The sequence below is a fragment of the Elgaria multicarinata genome, chromosome 3 (assembly GCF_023053635.1).
Source record: "Elgaria multicarinata webbii isolate HBS135686 ecotype San Diego chromosome 3, rElgMul1.1.pri, whole genome shotgun sequence".
In the NCBI taxonomy this organism is placed as follows: domain Eukaryota; kingdom Metazoa; phylum Chordata; class Lepidosauria; order Squamata; family Anguidae; genus Elgaria; species Elgaria multicarinata.
Window position 1 is genome coordinate 32,137,312 of NC_086173.1, and position 18,663 is coordinate 32,155,974.

Here is an 18,663-nt window from a genome sequence, read left to right on the forward strand (position 1 = left end):
CCTTCTTGTGTTCTGTGTTTCTCACAAGAGAGGCAGCATCACTTCGACTTTTAATGAGCGGTGATGTCAATGCTTTTCTCTAAATTTCTCCCAAAGATTTGAGAGTCAGTCTCCACCTCTTCCCAGGGGTATGGGGCAAAAAGTTTGCAATGGATCCCTATGGGCAACTATGGTTTCTCTATGGAGAATTCCGTCCTATCATTCCCTATGGACAAGCGCTTTGAAATGGATCCGTATGGGCAAGTATGGTTTATGGAGAATTCTGTCCTATATTTCTCTATGGACAAGCGATTTGCAATGAATCTCTATGGGCAAGCGATTTGCAATGAATCCCTATGGGCAAGTATGGTTTCTCTATGGAGAATTCTTTCCTATGTTTCTCTATGGACAAGCGATTTGCAATGAATCCCTATGGGCAAGTATGGTTTTTCTATGGAGAATTCTGTCCCATGGATCCCTATGGGCAAGGGATTTGCAATGAATCCCTATGGGCAAGTATGGTTTTTCTATGGAGAATTCTGTCCCATGGATCCCTATGGGCAAGGGATTTGCAATGAATCCCTATGGGCAAGTATGGTTTTTCTATGGAGAATTTTTCCTATGTTTCTCTATGGGCAAGCGATTTTCAATGAATCCCTATGGGCAAGTATAGTTTCTCTATGGTTAATTCTGTCCCATTGTTTTCTATGGGCAAGCGGTTTGCATTGGATCCCTATGGGCAAGTATGGTTTTTCTATGGAGAATTCTTTCCTATGTTTCTCTATGGGCAAGCGATTTGCAATGAATCCCTATGGGCAAGTATGGTTTCTCTATGGAGAATTCTTTCCTATGTTTCTCTATGGACAAGCGATTTGCAATGCATCCCTATGGGCAAGTATGGTTTTTCTATGGAGAATTCTTTCCTATGTTTTCCTATGGGCAAGCGATTTGCAATGAATCCCTATGGGCAAGTATGGTTTTTCTATGGAGAATTCTTTCCTATGTTTCTCTATGGACAAGCGATTTGCAATGAATGCCTATGGGCAAGTATGGTTTTTCTATGGAGAATTCTGTCCCATGGATCCCTATGGGCAAGGGATTTGCAATGAATCCCTATGGGCAAGTATGGTTTTTCTATGGAGAATTCTTTCCTATGTTTCTCTATGGACAAGCGATTTGCAATGAATCCCTATGGGCAAGTATGGATTTTCTATGGAGAATTCTTTCCTATGTTTCTCTATGGACAAGCGATTTGCAATGAATCCCTATGGGCAAGTATGGTTTCTCTATGGAGAATTCTTTCCTATGTTTCTTTATGGACAAGCGATTTGCAATGAATCCCTATGGGCAAGTATGGTTTCTCTATGGCTAATTCTGTCCCATTGTTTTCTATGGGCAAGCGGTTTGCATTGGATCCCTATGGGCAAGTATGGTTTTTCTATGGAGAATTCTTTCCTATGTTTCTCTATGGGCAAGCGATTTGCAATGAATCCCTATGGGCAAGTATGGTTTCTCTATGGAGAATTCTTTCCTATGTTTCTCTATGGACAAGCGATTTGCAATGAATCCCTATGGGCAAGTATGGTTTTTCTATGGAGAATTCTTTCCTATGTTTTCCTATGGGCAAGCGATTTGCAATGAATCCCTATGGGCAAGTATGGTTTTTCTATGGAGAATTCTTTCCTATGTTTCTCTATGGACAAGCGATTTGCAATGAATGCCTATGGGCAAGTATGGTTTTTCTATGGAGAATTCTGTCCCATGGATCCCTATGGGCAAGGGATTTGCAATGAATCCCTATGGGCAAGTATGGTTTTTCTATGGAGAATTCTTTCCTATGTTTCTCTATGGACAAGCGATTTGCAATGAATCCCTATGGGCAAGTATGGATTTTCTATGGAGAATTCTTTCCTATGTTTCTCTATGGACAAGCGATTTGCAATGAATCCCTATGGGCAAGTATGGTTTCTCTATGGAGAATTCTTTCCTATGTTTCTTTATGGACAAGCGATTTGCAATGAATCCCTATGGGCAAGTATGGTTTCTCTATGGCTAATTCTGTCCCATTGTTTTCTATGGGCAAGCGGTTTGCATTGGATCCCTATGGGCAAGTATGGTTTTTCTATGGAGAATTCTTTCCTATGTTTCTCTATGGACAAGCGATTTGCAATGAATCCCTATGGGCAAGTATGGTTTTTCTATGGAGAATTCTTTCCTATGTTTTCCTATGGGCAAGCGATTTGCAATGAATCCCTATGGGCAAGTATGGTTTTTCTATGGAGAATTCTGTCCCATGGATCCCTATGGGCAAGGGATTTGCAATGAATCCCTATGGGCAAGTATGGTTTCTCTATGGAGAATTCTTTCCTATGTTTCTTTATGGACAAGCGATTTGCAATGAATCCTTATGGGCAAGTATGGTTTCTCTATGGCTAATTCTGTCCCATTGTTTTCTATGGGCAAGCGGTTTGCATTGGATCCCTATGGGCAAGTATGGTTTTTCTATGGAGAATTCTTTCCTATGTTTCTCTATGGGCAAGCAATTTGCAATGAATCCCTATGGGCAAGTATGGTTTCTCTATGGAGAATTCTTTCCTATGTTTCTCTATGGACAAGCGATTTGCAATGAATCCCTATGGGCAAGTATGGTTTTTCTATGGAGAATTCTTTCCTATGTTTCATAGAATCATAGAATCATAGAATAGCAGAGTTGGAAGGGGCCTACAAGGCCATCGAGTCCAACCCCCTGCTCAATGCAGGAATCCACCCTAAAGCATCCCTGACAGATGGTTGTCCAGCTGCCTCTTGAATGCCTCTAGTGTGGGAGAGCCCACAACCTCCCTAGGTAGCTGATTCCACTGTCGCACTGCTCTAACAGTCAGGAAGTTTTTTCTGATGTCCAGCCGGAATCTGGCTTCCTTTAACTTGAGCCCGTTATTCCGTGTCCTGAACTCTGGGAGGATCGAGAAGAGATCCTGGCCCTCCTCTGTGTGACAACCTTTTAAGTATTTGAAGAGTGCTATCATGTCTCCCCTCAATCTTCTCTTCTCCAGGCTAAACATGCCCAGTTCTTTCAGTCTCTCTTCATAGGGCTTTGTTTCTAGACCTCTGATCATCCTGGTTGCCCTCTTCTGAACACGCTCCAGCTTGTCTGCGTCCTTCTTGAATTGTGGAGCCCAGAACTGGACACAATACTCTAGATGAGGCCTAACCAGGGCCGAATAGAGAGGAACCAGTACCTCACGTGATTTGGAAGCTATACTTCTATTAATGCAGCCCAAAATAGCATTTGCCTTTCTTGCAGCCATATCGCACTGTTGGCTCATATTCAGCTTGTGATCTACAACAATTCCAAGATCTTTCTCGTTTGTAGTATTGCTGAGCCAAGTGTCCCCCATCTTGTAACTGTGCCTTTGGTTTCTATTCCCTAAATGTAGAACTTGGCATTTATCCCTATTAAATTTCATTCTGTTGTTTTCAGCCCAGCACTCCAGCCTATCAAGATCACTTTGAAGTTTGTTTCTGTCTTCCAGGGTATTAGCTATCTCACCCAATTTTGTGTCATCTGCAAATTTGATCAGCGTTCCCTGCACCTCCTCGTCCAAATCATTAATAAAAATGTTGAAGAGCACTGGGCCCAGGACTGAGCCCTGCGGCACCCCACTCGTTGCCTCCCCCCAGTTTGAGAAGGTTCCATTGATAAGTACTCTTTGAGTCCGATTCTGTAGCCAACTGTGAATCCACCTAATAGTTGTTCCATCTAGCCCACTTTTAGCTAGTTTGTTAATCAGAATGTCATGTGGTACTTTGTCAAAAGCTTTGCTGAAGTCAAGATATATGACATCCACAGCATTCCCACAGTCCCCAAGGGAGGTTATCCTATCAAAAAATGAGATCAAATTAGTCTGACAGGATTTGTTCCTGACAAATCCATTTTGGCTTCTAGTAATCACTGCATTGATTTCAAGGTGTTTACAGATTGACTTCTTTATAATCTGCTCCAGAATTTTCCCAGGGATGGATGTCAGACTGACTGGTCTGTAGTTCCCAGGTTCCTCCTTTTTGCCCTTTTTGAAGATAGGGACAACGTTAGCCCTCCTCCAGTCGTCCGGCACCTCACCCGTCTTCCATGATTTTGCAAAGATAATAGACAAAGGTTCTGAGAGTTCTTCCGCTAGCTCCTTCATTACTCTTGGATGCAGTTCATCGGGCCCTGGGGATTTGAACTCATTCAAGGAAATTAGGTGTTCTTGGACCATTTGTTTATCAATCTCAAACTGCAATCCTGCCCCCTCAACTTCTGCTTCACTTTTTCCAGGGGAGTCATAGACCCGCTTTTGGGAGAAGACCGAGGCAAAGTAGGAATTGAGCACTTCAGCCTTTTCTTTGTCGTCTGTTATCAATTTGCCATCCTCATTAAGCAGTTGAACCACCATTTCTTTCCTCTGTCTTTTACTACTCACGTATCTGAAGAAAGCCTTTTTATTGCTTTTAGCATCCCTCGCTAATCTCAGCTCATTCACAGCTTTAGCCTTCCTGACGCCATTTCGGCACTTCTGCGCCACTTGTCTGTACTCTTCTTTTGTAGCCTGGCCTTCCTTCCACTTCCTATATGTATCCCTTTTTGTTTTCAGTTCATCAATAAGCTTTTTGTGGAGCCACATTGGTTTCCTCTGTTGTCTTCTTTCTTTTCTCCTTGTTGGAATTGTTTGTAACTGTGCCTTTAAAATTTCATTTTTTAGATACTCCCACCCATCCTGCACTCCTTTTCTTTTTAGGCTCCCTTGCCACGGGACCTTACTTATTATAGTTCTGAGTTTATTAAAATCAGCTTTCCTAAAATCCAGAGTACGTGTATGGCTACGCTCGACTTTTGTCTCCTTCATAATCAAGAATTCAAGTATGACGTGGTCACTTTCCCCCAGAGTTCCCGTAACTGCCACTTTATCCACTAAGTCATCCCTATTGGTCAATAACAAGTCAAGGATTGCCGATCCTCTAGTTCCTTCCACCACTTTCTGTAGGAGAAAGTTATCACCCATACATGTCAGGAATTTCTTGGAAGGGCCGCTTTTGGCAGTAATGGTCTCCCAACAGATATCAGGGTAATTGAAGTCCCCCATCACTACTACATCACACTTCCTTGAAACACTGGCAATTTGTTTCTCAAAAGTTTCGTCCTCGTCTTCTCCTTGATTGGGTGGTCGGTAGTAGACTCCGATTATCATATTCTTTTTATTCCTAGCCCCATTTATTTTAATCCAGACGCTCTCGACGGGGCTCCCAATCTCATCCGCCTGTATTTCTGTGCAGGGATAGGTATTTTTAACATATAGTGCAACTCCACCTCCCTTTCTATTTCTTCTGTTCTTTTTGAACAAGTTATATCCTTCAATTGCTATATTCCAGTCATGGGAGTCATCCCACCAAGTTTCAGTTATACCTATCAAGTCGTATTTGCCTTCATGTAATAAGAGTTCAAGTTCATTCTGTTTGTTTCCCATGCTCTGGGCATTAGTATATAGACATCGAAGACCATGTGTTTTATAGTCTGGCTTTGTTCCTACCTTGTTGCAGACACTATTTTGGGACTCTGTTGGAGCTGTTCTCTGTACTGTGGTGCATTGGCCTTCATCCATTGTTGCCTCAAAATTTACGTCTCCCACCCCCGCAAGATTCAGTTTAAAGCCCTCCTGATGAAGTTCTTCATGCTGTGGCCGAACTCATTCTTCCCAGCCCTTGTGAGGTGCAACCCATCCCTTGCCAGCAGTCCATGTTCCAAGTAGCGTAGCCCGTGGTCCCAGAATCCAAAACTCTCACAACGGCACCACCTTCGAAGCCAGTCGTTCATCCGGAGTATTTTTCTTTCCCTTTCTAATCCTCTTCCAAGAACCGGGAGGATGGATGAGAAAACTACCTGTGCCCCAAAGTTCTTCAGTTTCCTTCACAGAACTTCAAAGTCTGAAATGATTTCTTCGTAGCTCTGCTTGGCGACATCATTTGTTCCCACATGGATGAGAAGAAAGGGGTATGTGTCCGTGGGCTTTATGAGCTTCGGTAACCCTTCAGTCACATCTCTAATCTGTGCTCCAGGGAGACAGCACACCTGGCGAGTCCATGGGTCTTCACGACATACTTGGGTTTCAATCCCACGCAGCAGGGAGTCTCCCACAACGACTACTCTTCGCTTCTTCTTGGTTGACCTACCTTCTGTCTCTTGGTCACTGTTGCATGGTGCCTCCTGTACTTCTTCCTCTGCAAACTGTCCTTCAGTCTCATTCCCCAGAAGCTGAAAGCGGTTGCTTAACTGCAATGGCTCCACCGGTGCAGAACGCCCTCTAATTCCTCCTCTCCTAACTGTCACTCTTTTCCAGGGAGTTTCCTCTTCATTGGCTTTCCTCCCCTGAGCATACTCCACTTCTGCTTCAGCTGGCTGTTGTTCTTCAATCTCATGTGCTTCTTGTTGCTGTTGCAGTTCCACCGTTCGGTCTAAGAACTCCTCGACTTCTCTTATTCCTTGGAGGGTGGACACTCGCTGCTCAAGTCCTCTCACTTTTTCTTCCAAAAGTGCCACCAGCTTGCACTTGTTGCAGGTATACGCCATGTTGAGCTCAGGCAGAAACACGAACATTGCACACCCTTTGCAGGTCACTACCTCTAGGGACTCCTTTCCATCCATAATGTCGATTTCTGCTTTGGTTTTTTTCCTTTTTGATTATAGTAGAATTGCCTTTGCTTTGTTGTGTCCTCTCTGGAGGTACACAACTATATGAGGATGTCTTAAGGGAAAGTAATCTTTTGGGGTTTTTTTTGCTTTTGTTTGGTGGTGGTTTTGTGGGTTTTTTTTCTCTTTATGCTTTTCTTTTTTTCCCCCCCACCTCTTTTTTTTATTTATTTATTTTTTAATTTTTTTTTTTTTTAGAGGCCTCCCCCTTGGTCTCCCCTTCCCCTACACTCCCCCTGTCAAACTCCTGTTTGCTCTTCCTGTTCGCTCGCTCCCTGGGAATCTGGCTTACTTTTCTAGCTCCTACTTGAGCTGGGCCAGCTGCTTTTCCCTGCTTCTGCTCAGCTCCAAGTCAGGAACCAGAATGAGGTCACTGAAAGGCCAACAACAATCAACAGCAATTAGGCACTGATTGCTGAGACCAACTGACAATCAGGCCACTCCCCCTTCAGCTCCTGCAGCAACTATAAACACCAACCTCTCACTCAGCACTCAGGAGCACACGGCCTCTTTGAGTTGGCAGCCTCCTGGGTTTCCTTGAGGCTTCTCTTGTTCCCCTTTCCTTGGTTTCCCTACGGGCAAGCGATTTGCAATGAATCCCTATGGGCAAGTATGGTTTTTCTATGGAGAATTCTGTCTCATGGATCCCTATGGGCAAGGGATTTGCAATGAATCCCTATGGGCAAGTATGGTTTCTCTATGGAGAATTCTTTCCTATGTTTCTCTATGGACAAGCGATTTGCAATGAATCCCTATGGGCAAGTATGGTTTTTCTATGGAGAATTCTGTCTCATGGATCCCTATGGGCAAGGGATTTGCAATGAATCCCTATGGGCAAGTATGGTTTTTCTATGGAGAATTCTGTCCCATGGATCCCTATGGGCAAGGGATTTGCAATGAATCCCTATGGGCAAGTATGGTTTCTCTATGGAGAATTCTTTCCTATGTTTCTCTATGGACAAGCGATTTGCAATGAATCCCTATGGGCAAGTATGGTTTTTCTATGGAGAATTCTTTCCTATGTTTCCCTATGGGCAAGCGATTTGCAATGAATCCCTATGGGCGAGTATGGTTTTTCTATGGAGAATTCTTTCCTATGTTTCCCTGTGGGCAAGCGATTTGCAATGAATCCCTATGGGCGAGTATGGTTTTTCTATGGAGAATTCTTTCCTATGTTTCTCTATGGACAAGCGATTTGCAATGAATCCCTATGGGCAAGTATGGTTTTTCTATGGAGAATTCTGTCCCATGGATCCCTATGGGCAAGGGATTTGCAATGAATCCCTATGGGCAAGTATGGTTTTTCTATGGAGAATTCTGTCCCATGGATCCCTATGGGCAAGGGATTTGCAATGAATCCCTATGGGCAAATATGGTTTCTCTATGGAGAATTCTTTCCTATGTTTCTCTATGGACAAGCGATTTGCAATGAATCCCTATGGGCAAGTATGGTTTCTCTATGGAGAATTCTGTCCCATTGTTTTCTATGGGCAAGCGGTTTGCATTGGATCCCTATGGGCAAGTATGGTTTCTCTATGGAGAATTCTGTCCTATGTTTCCCTATGGACAAGCCCTTTTCAATGCAACCCTATGGGCAAGTATGGTTTCTCTATGGGCAAGTATGGTTTCCCTATGGGCAAGCATTGTCCTTTGTTTTAGTACGTCCCATTGCAGGCAGCCTTTTTCAACCCGTTAAGTCAGATATTTTGGACTACAATTCCTAGAATTCCTGACCTTTAAAAAGAGTAGTATGACTGACAATACTTTGACTGGGTTCACACAATACACCAACCCATGAGAGTTGAAGTTTTTCTGAAGAATAAACCATCGTCAGCCTCAGGCAGCATGGCTAACAATCAGGAATTCTGGGAGTTGTCCAAAACATTGGGAGGGCACTAGGTTGGGGAAGGCTGTCTTACAGCACTGCAGAATCTCATTGCAATGGAAATTTTCACAGCCAAGTAGATGGGGAACTGGATATTTTAGGGGTCATGGGGCTAACTGGTCATGGCTATGGGTGTGTGAGGGCTGAGCCATGGGCAGCAATCAAGCTGACAACTGCGTGCCATACTGATGAGCCCTCAGGAACAAAGAGCAACCAGAAGGCAAAGACCAGCGAACAGACCAGGAGTTAGGACCAAAGAGTAATCAAGGATAAAGGACTGTTCTAGAGCTCAGAAATGCCATGTTTCTTGAGCAAGGCTCAATTGGAAAAGGAAGGTATTTCTACTCTTTCCTGCCCAGAAAGATCCAGTAGCCATCTTGGTAGACACAAATCAATCCAGAAAGTTCTTCACAGAAAAGCTGCACTGATGTGGCTAGCTACATGGGACAGCGGTCAGCTGTTTTAGACAACATGAAAAACATGGCCTGTGCTTTTAAAATAAAAATACTTTTTTCTTTCATCTTTTAGGAGTCTGATACAGAGACAACAGTTCAGCCAAATCTTAACACCATACAAAACTTTTTAGGACTGTAATTGATGAGAGGGATTACTTCTTAAATATTAAACTTGTTGAAAGTTATATGTAAAATCTGTTTTTCAGGTTTGCACTATTCACTTTAAAATGCTATTCAGTCAAGCTTGCAATCACATAGAGTATGGCAATTAAACCTGGTATCTGAATAGGAAGTGCCACAGCTTGGCTGAAATTTCTGCATGAATTGGAAAAAATAAAATATGAGTTGCTATTATGAATTATTTTATATCCAGAAAGTTTTTAAAAAACCCTCTTACATATGGGGCTAAATAGATTGGCAATAAAAAAGCAAATCTGCAAACTTGAGATTCCACCCAAACAGAAGTTAGGGTTGGTGACTATTAGTTGGTATGATATATAGGGCTGACATGTTACATTTTTAACAAAGGAAAAGGAGGAGTAACAGACCTTACATATGACTCCTTTGTTTATTTTATTTACTTCTCTTTCAACAACCCTGTAAGGCATAATTGTCTCCTGAAATCCCATTATAGTACAGTTGTAGTAGTGGTGCAACCTCGTGGAATTTTAAAGGCATAGTGTCTATATTTGAGATCTACTGGCTGATCTAGGATCTGGTAGAAGCCATGCAATGCTCGCAGAACTTAAGATATACTGCTGTTATGTCAGATACACTGGCAGAGCAATTCCGCCAGTGAATATATGCTAGTGGAGTGGCCAAAATGGGGCTGAGATGTGGCCAAATCATATATCCCTTTAATCTAGACGTGGAAAACCACGGGTCCATTGTTCAAATTCAGTCCATAGGTGTTCCCCATCCAGTTTCTTCCCCAGACCCCACTCCTTACTCCTTCCATGCCCCAGCATTGAGAAGAAAGGGCTTATGTCTGGTCTGCTGCCCATTGGAGTTAGACCCTTTCCCCTTTGTCAGGGCTGGGGTTAAGGTAGATGGTTAGAAATGAACTTTTCCCCTGCTCAGTGCACTAGGTTGGGAAAATGCCCTCTCCCAGCTGACCTCTGGATCAGCTAAGGTGGTTGGGTTGGGCTGGGCTGGTGCGTGAAAATGGTTGAGGGGGACAGACATGCCAGCAATGGCTTCATCCACACTGAGAAGTAGCCCTAGCCATTACTGTCATGTGGCCCCCAACATCCTAAATTTGGCCCGCAGGCTGAAAATAGTTCCCCACTCCTGCTTTTAATCCACTACAATGTGCCTTTCAGGGGTGGAATTCTATGCCACTCCCAGACCTGGTGTAAGGAATTTCCTTGCCATTGAGCAGTATCCAATGGTAGTCCTACTTAAACTAGGCCCATTCACTTCAATAGTTCTACTCTGTGTAGGAGTAATACCAACTGACGTCAAAAGTAAGGTTAAACACACCCACCTGCCACTCCACCCATATTGTAACAACAGAGCATAGGATATGGTGAAATTCAACACCTCATTAGAGCACACCGCTACCAGTATATAAACAAACACACTTAAGAGCTCACAAGGAGGAATTCTAGTGAGATGAAACTATTAGGAAAATGGCACCTTGCACAACAGGGGAACTCTGCAAAAAAGATGACATTTTGTAAAATGTTTGTCTCCTGAGCACACATGGGTACATATTGCTAACACCTCTTCTTTTAGAATCTTAACAGGTACTGCCTCTGGACTTTAGGCACAAACACCCAATAACAATCTTAGTTCCAACAACACAAGTAAGCAAGGGAAGAAGGAACACATGTCCTTTGCCATGTATAAATATGTGTCTTATCTTAACTGTATTGCTCTAACAAACTTCCTGCAACATTTTGATGTTAGTTCCACTTGTGATTGTAATCATTTTGTACCAAAAGAAAAATATGATAGGAAAAGCAGTATGGGGAACAATTATTGATACTGAACTTTCACATACTTAAAAGATCAAATTCTTCAAATATTGTGGAAATACATCAGCAGGAAGGATGCTAACATTAATTATTTATAGTTCTCAGGTGAGAATGAAGGACTGAAGAAATATTACACTGGAATTTTAAACACGATATCTGTAATATATGTTTTATTTTTAAAATGCTACAGAAAGTATGGCGATGTTATGTGCATTTCTTCTAGTATGGGATAGGATCATTGAATTCCATAAAATTAGTACTCTCCTGAAAAGAAAAACTTTTCCATCATATACTAAATTCTCATTTTTAGTACATGCTTTTTAAAAAGGTATTTTCTTTTAATCCATTTTGAACAGTACAATAGACACTATGTAATTTACAGCCCATAAATATACATATGTTACAGAACAATGCCTTTTAGGGTTTACATTTAAGGTTATAGTTTAAATAGGTTTTTCAACCTAGTTTGAACAAAGTAAATTAAAGCTTTCAAAGCATTCATTGTTGTTAAAATATAAATTGCTAAATATACTTGTTTGCAAGAAAAGCAATACATTTAGAAAAGCGATCAAAGATCATTCCACTACATTGTAAGAAGAGCTTTCCTCTTCATAGATTAAGATGGAAGGTTACCCATCCCACAGACAAAAAGATGAAAATACACTGAATGCTCACTGTGGTTCTGTTAAATAGAATAACATTTGAATCTACCCAACTTCTGTATTTACCCACACGTACATAGATTCCAGGAAATTTTGGTCGGCCACAGCCAATACCAAAGCTGGTGATACCTATCAGATAATATTTGCTGTCATTTGAAAAACTGCATGAGAGAGGTCCACCGCTGTCTCCCTAGGAAATGAATAAGATAAATTGAGTCTTGCTCATAATATTTTAAAATTCTAGGCTGTAGAGAGATATTGACTCAATAATTCTGAGTTATGCCTGCCATGAATTGTAAAAAAATAATACTGTTTTCTAACTGAAAAAATCTTTTTGTTTGCCTTTACGGCAAAAAATGTAAAGCAGATAACTATACCTGAATTGAGATTTTCAGGAAGGGAGGCTTAAGAACTTAGTCAAACAGTGGTGTCAAGAGATGGCTCCAGCTGGTATTCATCCTAGATATCTTAAAGAACTCAAATGTGAAATTGCTGATTTTCTAATGAAAATATGTAAAACATCCCTAAGATTAGTCTCTCTACCAAGAAAGTGGCAAATGTAGCAACAATTTTAAAAAGGGGATCCAAGTGAAATCCAGGAAATTACAGCCCAGATAACTTAACATCTCTTCCAGGTAAATTGGTAAAAAGTGTTATTAAAGACAAAACTATCCAGCACATAGAAAGCCTTTGGGGCAATTTAGCCCCCACCCATCTAATTTAGCTGCCCAGCCCTGCATGTAGCAATGTGCTGTGTCACTAACCATTTACAGTTCTATGAGAATGTCAATAAACATGTGGACAGGGGTGATCTGGCAGACATTGTTTACATAGTCTTCCTAAAGACTTCTGACAAAGTCCCTCACCAAAGAGTCTTGAGCACACTTTGCAGTCATAAAATAAGAGAAGTCCTCTTATGGATCAGTGACTGGTTAAAGAACAGAAAGAATAGGACTACGTAGCCCAATTATCCAAATGGAGGGAAGTAAATGGTGGGGTACCCCAAGGATCTACACTGGGACTGGTGTTTCTTAACTCGTTCATAAATGATCCGGAATTAGAAATGAACAATGAGGTGGTCACATTTGCTGAAGACACCATGTTATTTAGTGTTGGTAAAACAGAAAGGGATTGTGAAGAGTATGTATAAATGTATAAATATGTGTCTTATCTTAATTGTATTGCTCTAACAAACTTTGAATTGTAAAAAAATAATACTGTTTTCTAAGAAATATAAATGAATCTGGAAAGCCTGAATTGCATGATCAGGCTTTGGTAGGTCAGCTACAGTGCAGTCCTTTACATTACTCAGAAGGAAGTTCTATTTTCAGTGGGGTTACTTCCAAGCAAGTGGGTATTGGGTTGCAGTATTACAAAAATATTATTAATGTTCTGGGGATTCAAGTTTCAGTCTCAGTAATTGTATCCTGAAATTCATGCTACTGATCTAGATATGCATGATGATCTATCCAACATTAGGTATCATAGCAAGGTACCATGTATTCAGGTATTGAAGAGATCTTCAATCTCTTTCAAAATTGTCTCATTTGGATGGAGACGTAGTGGTCAAAAAGTTCCAATTGGAAGAAAATAAAAACTTTTCTTTAAAACTACTCTGCTTTTACCATCTCATTCCTCAGTTACTGCTAATGTCTTCATTGAAGCATACCTGTATTTAGATATTAAAAATAATAGTGATTATAAATGATTATGATTGGAAACATCAGCTCACTGAGTGCAAAGAGGAGCTCTGGTGATGTAGAGCCTCATCCTCAGTGACATCAAGGTAAAAAGAAGTGAAACACATATGCAAATTAAGCACCCCTGCAAGTTTAATAACAGTGACTAAACTTGCCTTTTCCTAGTTAATAACTTAGTTTTTCAGGTGAAGAAACTCAGTAATACCAACAAAAGAAACAGATATGCAGGTAGAAAGCCAACAGGGCTGTGGAGGCTCTCCAGTTTATTGCACTGAGTGTCACCTGTATATCTGCCTGCTGGACTGAGGTTGTGGTTTGGTTCTTGTGTTGTCTTAAAGCCAAGGTTGCAGACCTGGAGAAGCTGAGAGGCAGAGACCTTTGGGGTCCTGACAGGGGCATCCCAATCCCTTGGTTACAGCTCCCCTTTGATCACAGAGAATGTGGATCTCATGGAAAGGGGGTTATGCCAAGGAAATTGGAAACAATCCCTTAGAAGGGGTTCTTTCCTTGGAAGATGACCAGATACCTCTCTCTTTGGGGTATTCTTCTGGAAGACAAAGGGCTTGTGGTACGGCAGATCTGATCATTAGATAGATACAGTAGCTGGTTTTGTGATGGGTGTGTAGGATGCATGCTATGAAGGTTGCAGGTATCATGTGTCCTCTTGATAACTTTGTAGATAGGGTTGCAGTGCCAATGACTTGTGAGAAACCAAATTTAGGTTGCTAGGTAGGAGCTGAAAGAGTTTTAATGCATAGTTGAGGTTATGGTGTGGCAAGGAGGAATTTAGATCGGTTAGTTGATGAGAACATTTTGGGACAACCCAGGCCTGTACAAAAGGAACAGGCTCCACTTGAACCAGCATAGAACCAGACTGCTGGCGCTTAACACAGAACTGAACCCTAGGTAAAAGCTAACAGGAACTGATAAGCATCTGGTTTGGGTTGAATCATCCCTAGAGGATGAATGTGAAAGTGTTTCCAATTGGCCAACTGGGGAAGGGGAAGAAATAGGACATAAGCATATGGTAAAACATGATAACCAGTAAGAAGCCTAAGGGCCTTAGTGGAAAATGCATATGCCAGAAACATCTGGAGAGGGACACCAATAAAAACAAATCTTTGAATACAACAGACACAGGAAACTGGCTAGGGAGGCAGTTGGACCATTGGTTGACGGAGGAGTTAAAGATGTATTAAAGAAGGATAAAGAGATGGCAAAGAAACTGAAAAAATGTAAAGCAGATAACCATACCTGAATTGAGATTTTCAGGAAGGGAGGCTTAAGAACTTAGTCAAACAGTGGTGTCAAGAGATGGCTCCAGCTGGTATTCATCCTAGATATCTTAAAGAACTCAAATGTGAAATTGCTGATTTTCTAATGAAAATATGTAAAACATCCCTAAGATTAGTCTCTCTACCAAGAAAGTGGCAAATGTAGCAACAATTTTAAAAAGGGGATCCAAGTGAAATCCAGGAAATTACAGCCCAGATAGCTGAACATCTCTTCCAGGTAAATTGGTAAAAAGTGTTATTAAAGACAAAACTATCCAGCACATAGAAGGCCTTTGGAAAGGCATGGAAGGGGACACTCTGGCCTGCAAAGGTTCCTAATCCAGCCCACAGAGCCTTCTTAAATTCCTCCAGTGAGCAAGGCCTGATCTCTGGAGGAATCCCCACTATTAACTCAAAGCTCGGATCAGAGATAACAGTGAGTGCGGCCAGCATGGGACTTGGCTGGCACTGGGAGTGGCAACTCTTCCCAGGCCTAGATGGGGTCAATGTGCACTGTGTAAAGCCAGTGACTCAGCCTACACTAGAAGAAGTGGCTGCTTCTTCCAGGATTGCCCGAGTCCCTTTCTCCATCCTAGACATGGAACTGAGAATGCCCAGAGAAAGGCAATATACACAGGGTAATGATATAGGCAAGGATGGCCATGCCCACTGACATCATTTGGCCAGTGGAGAGCCTGGTGAGGGGCAATTTAGCCCCCACCCATCTAATTTAGCTGCCCAGCCCTGCATGTAGCAATGTGCTGTGTCACTAACCATTTACAGTTCTATGAGAATGTCAATAAACATGTGGACAGGGGTGATCTGGCAGACATTGTTTACATAGTCTTCCTAAAGACTTCTGACAAAGTCCCTCACCAAAGAGTCTTGAGCACACTTTGCAGTCATAAAATAAGAGAAGTCCTCTTATGGATCAGTGACTGGTTAAAGAACAGAAAGAATAGGACTACGTAGCCCAATTATCCAAATGGAGGGAAGTAAATGGTGGGGTACCCCAAGGATCTACACTGGGACTGGTGCTTCTTAACTCGTTCATAAATGATCCGGAATTAGAAATGAACAATGAGGTGGTCACATTTGCTGAAGACACCATGTTATTTAGTGTTGGTAAAACAAAAAGGGATTGTGAAGAGTATGTATAAATGTATAAATATGTGTCTTATCTTAATTGTATTGCTCTAACAAACTTTGAATTGTAAAAAAATAATACTGTTTTCTAAGAAATATAAATGAATCTGGAAAGCCTGAATTGCATGATCAGGCTTTGGTAGGTCAGCTACAGTGCAGTCCTTTACATTACTCAGAAGGAAGTTCTATTTTCAGTGGGGTTACTTCCAGGCAAGTGGGTATTGGGTTGCAGTCTTACAAAAATATTATTAATGTTCTGGGGATTCAAGTTTCAGTCTCAGTAATTGTATCCTGAAATTCATGCTACTGATCTAGATATGCATGATGATCTATCCAACATTAGGTATCATAGCAAGGTACCATGTATTCAGGTATTGAAGAGATCTTCAATCTCTTTCAAAATTGTCTCATTTGGATGGAGACGTAGTGGTCAAAAAGTTCCGATTGGAAGAAAATAAAAACTTTTCTTTAAAACTACTCTGCTTTTACCATCTCATTCCTCAGTTACTGCTAATGTCTTCATTGAAGCATACCTGTATTTAGATATTAAAAATAATAGTGATTATAAATGATTATGATTGGAAACATCAGCTCACTGAGTGCAAAGAGGAGCTCTGGTGATGTAGAGCCTCATCCTCAGTGACATCAAGGTAAAAAGAAGTGAAACACATATGCAAATTAAGCACCCCTGCAAGTTTAATAACAGTGACTAAACTTGCCTTTTCCTAGTTAATAACTTAGTTTTTCAGGTGAAGAAACTCAGTAATACCAACAAAAGAAACAGATATGCAGGTAGAAAGCCAACAGGGCTGTGGAGGCTCTCCAGTTTATTGCACTGAGTGTCACCTGTATATCTGCCTGCTGGACTGAGGTTGTGGTTTGGTTCTTGTGTTGTCTTAAAGCCAAGGTTGCAGACCTGGAGAAGCTGAGAGGCAGAGACCTTTGGGGTCCTGACAGGGGCATCCCAATCCCTTGGTTACAGCTCCCCTTTGATCACAGAGAATGTGGATCTCATGGAAAGGGGGTTATGCCAAGGAAATTGGAAACAATCCCTTAGAAGGGGTTCTTTCCTTGGAAGATGACCAGATACCTCTCTCTTTGGGGTATTCTTCTGGAAGACAAAGGGCTTGTGGTACGGCAGATCTGATCATTAGATAGATACAGTAGCTGGTTTTGTGATGGGTGTGTAGGATGCATGCTATGAAGGTTGCAGGTATCATGTGTCCTCTTGATAACTTTGTAGATAGGGTTGCAGTGCCAATGACTTGTGAGAAACCAAATTTAGGTTGCTAGGTAGGAGCTGAAAGAGTTTTAATGCATAGTTGAGGTTATGGTGTGGCAAGGAGGAATTTAGATCGGTTAGTTGATGAGAACATTTTGGGACAACCCAGGCCTGTACAAAAGGAACAGGCTCCACTTGAACCAGCATAGAACCAGACTGCTGGCGCTTAACACAGAACTGAACCCTAGGTAAAAGCTAACAGGAACTGATAAGCATCTGGTTTGGGTTGAATCATCCCTAGAGGATGAATGTGAAAGTGTTTCCAATTGGCCAACTGGGGAAGGGGAAGAAATAGGACATAAGCATATGGTAAAACATGATAACCAGTAAGAAGCCTAAGGGCCTTAGTGGAAAATGCATATGCCAGAAACATCTGGAGAGGGACACCAATAAAAACAAATCTTTGAATACAACAGACACAGGAAACTGGCTAGGGAGGCAGTTGGACCATTGGTTGACGGAGGAGTTAAAGATGTATTAAAGAAGGATAAAGAGATGGCAAAGAAACTGAAAAAATGTAAAGCAGATAACCATACCTGAATTGAGATTTTCAGGAAGGGAGGCTTAAGAACTTAGTCAAACAGTGGTGTCAAGAGATGGCTCCAGCTGGTATTCATCCTAGATATCTTAAAGAACTCAAATGTGAAATTGCTGATTTTCTAATGAAAATATGTAAAACATCCCTAAGATTAGTCTCTCTACCAAGAAAGTGGCAAATGTAGCAACAATTTTAAAAAGGGGATCCAAGTGAAATCCAGGAAATTACAGCCCAGATAGCTGAACATCTCTTCCAGGTAAATTGGTAAAAAGTGTTATTAAAGACAAAACTATCCAGCACATAGAAGGCCTTTGGAAAGGCATGGAAGGGGACACTCTGGCCTGCAAAGGTTCCTAATCCAGCCCACAGAGCCTTCTTAAATTCCTCCAGTGAGCAAGGCCTGATCTCTGGAGGAATCCCCACTATTAACTCAAAGCTCGGATCAGAGATAACAGTGAGTGCGGCCAGCATGGGACTTGGCTGGCACTGGGAGTGGCAACTCTTCCCAGGCCTAGATGGGGTCAATGTGCACTGTGTAAAGCCAGTGACTCAGCCTACACTAGAAGAAGTGGCTGCTTCTTCCAGGATTGCCCGAGTCCCTTTCTCCATCCTAGACATGGAACTGAGAATGCCCAGAGAAAGGCAATATACACAGGGTAATGATATAGGCAAGGATGGCCATGCCCACTGACATCATTTGGCCAGTGGAGAGCCTGGTGAGGGGCAATTTAGCCCCCACCCATCTAATTTAGCTGCCCAGCCCTGCATGTAGCAATGTGCTGTGTCACTAACCATTTACAGTTCTATGAGAATGTCAATAAACATGTGGACAGGGGTGATCTGGCAGACATTGTTTACATAGTCTTCCTAAAGACTTCTGACAAAGTCCCTCACCAAAGAGTCTTGAGCACACTTTGCAGTCATAAAATAAGAGAAGTCCTCTTATGGATCAGTGACTGGTTAAAGAACAGAAAGAATAGGACTACGTAGCCCAATTATCCAAATGGAGGGAAGTAAATGGTGGGGTACCCCAAGGATC

The 18,663-nt window shown here is 41.8% G+C and overlaps 1 protein-coding gene across 1 annotated transcript in view; it reads right to left on the reverse strand.

The window, feature by feature from the left end:
- Window positions 1-11,604: 11,604 nt before the first annotated feature.
- Window positions 11,605-18,663, reverse strand: part of LOC134395308 (transmembrane protease serine 12-like) — a 40,196-nt gene continuing 33,137 nt past the window's right edge. The window contains exon 5 of the mRNA XM_063121461.1: window positions 11,605-11,874. Within this exon, the coding sequence (XP_062977531.1) occupies window positions 11,632-11,874 (243 nt within the window). The 3' untranslated portion in view covers window positions 11,605-11,631. The remainder of the gene's footprint in view (window positions 11,875-18,663) is intronic.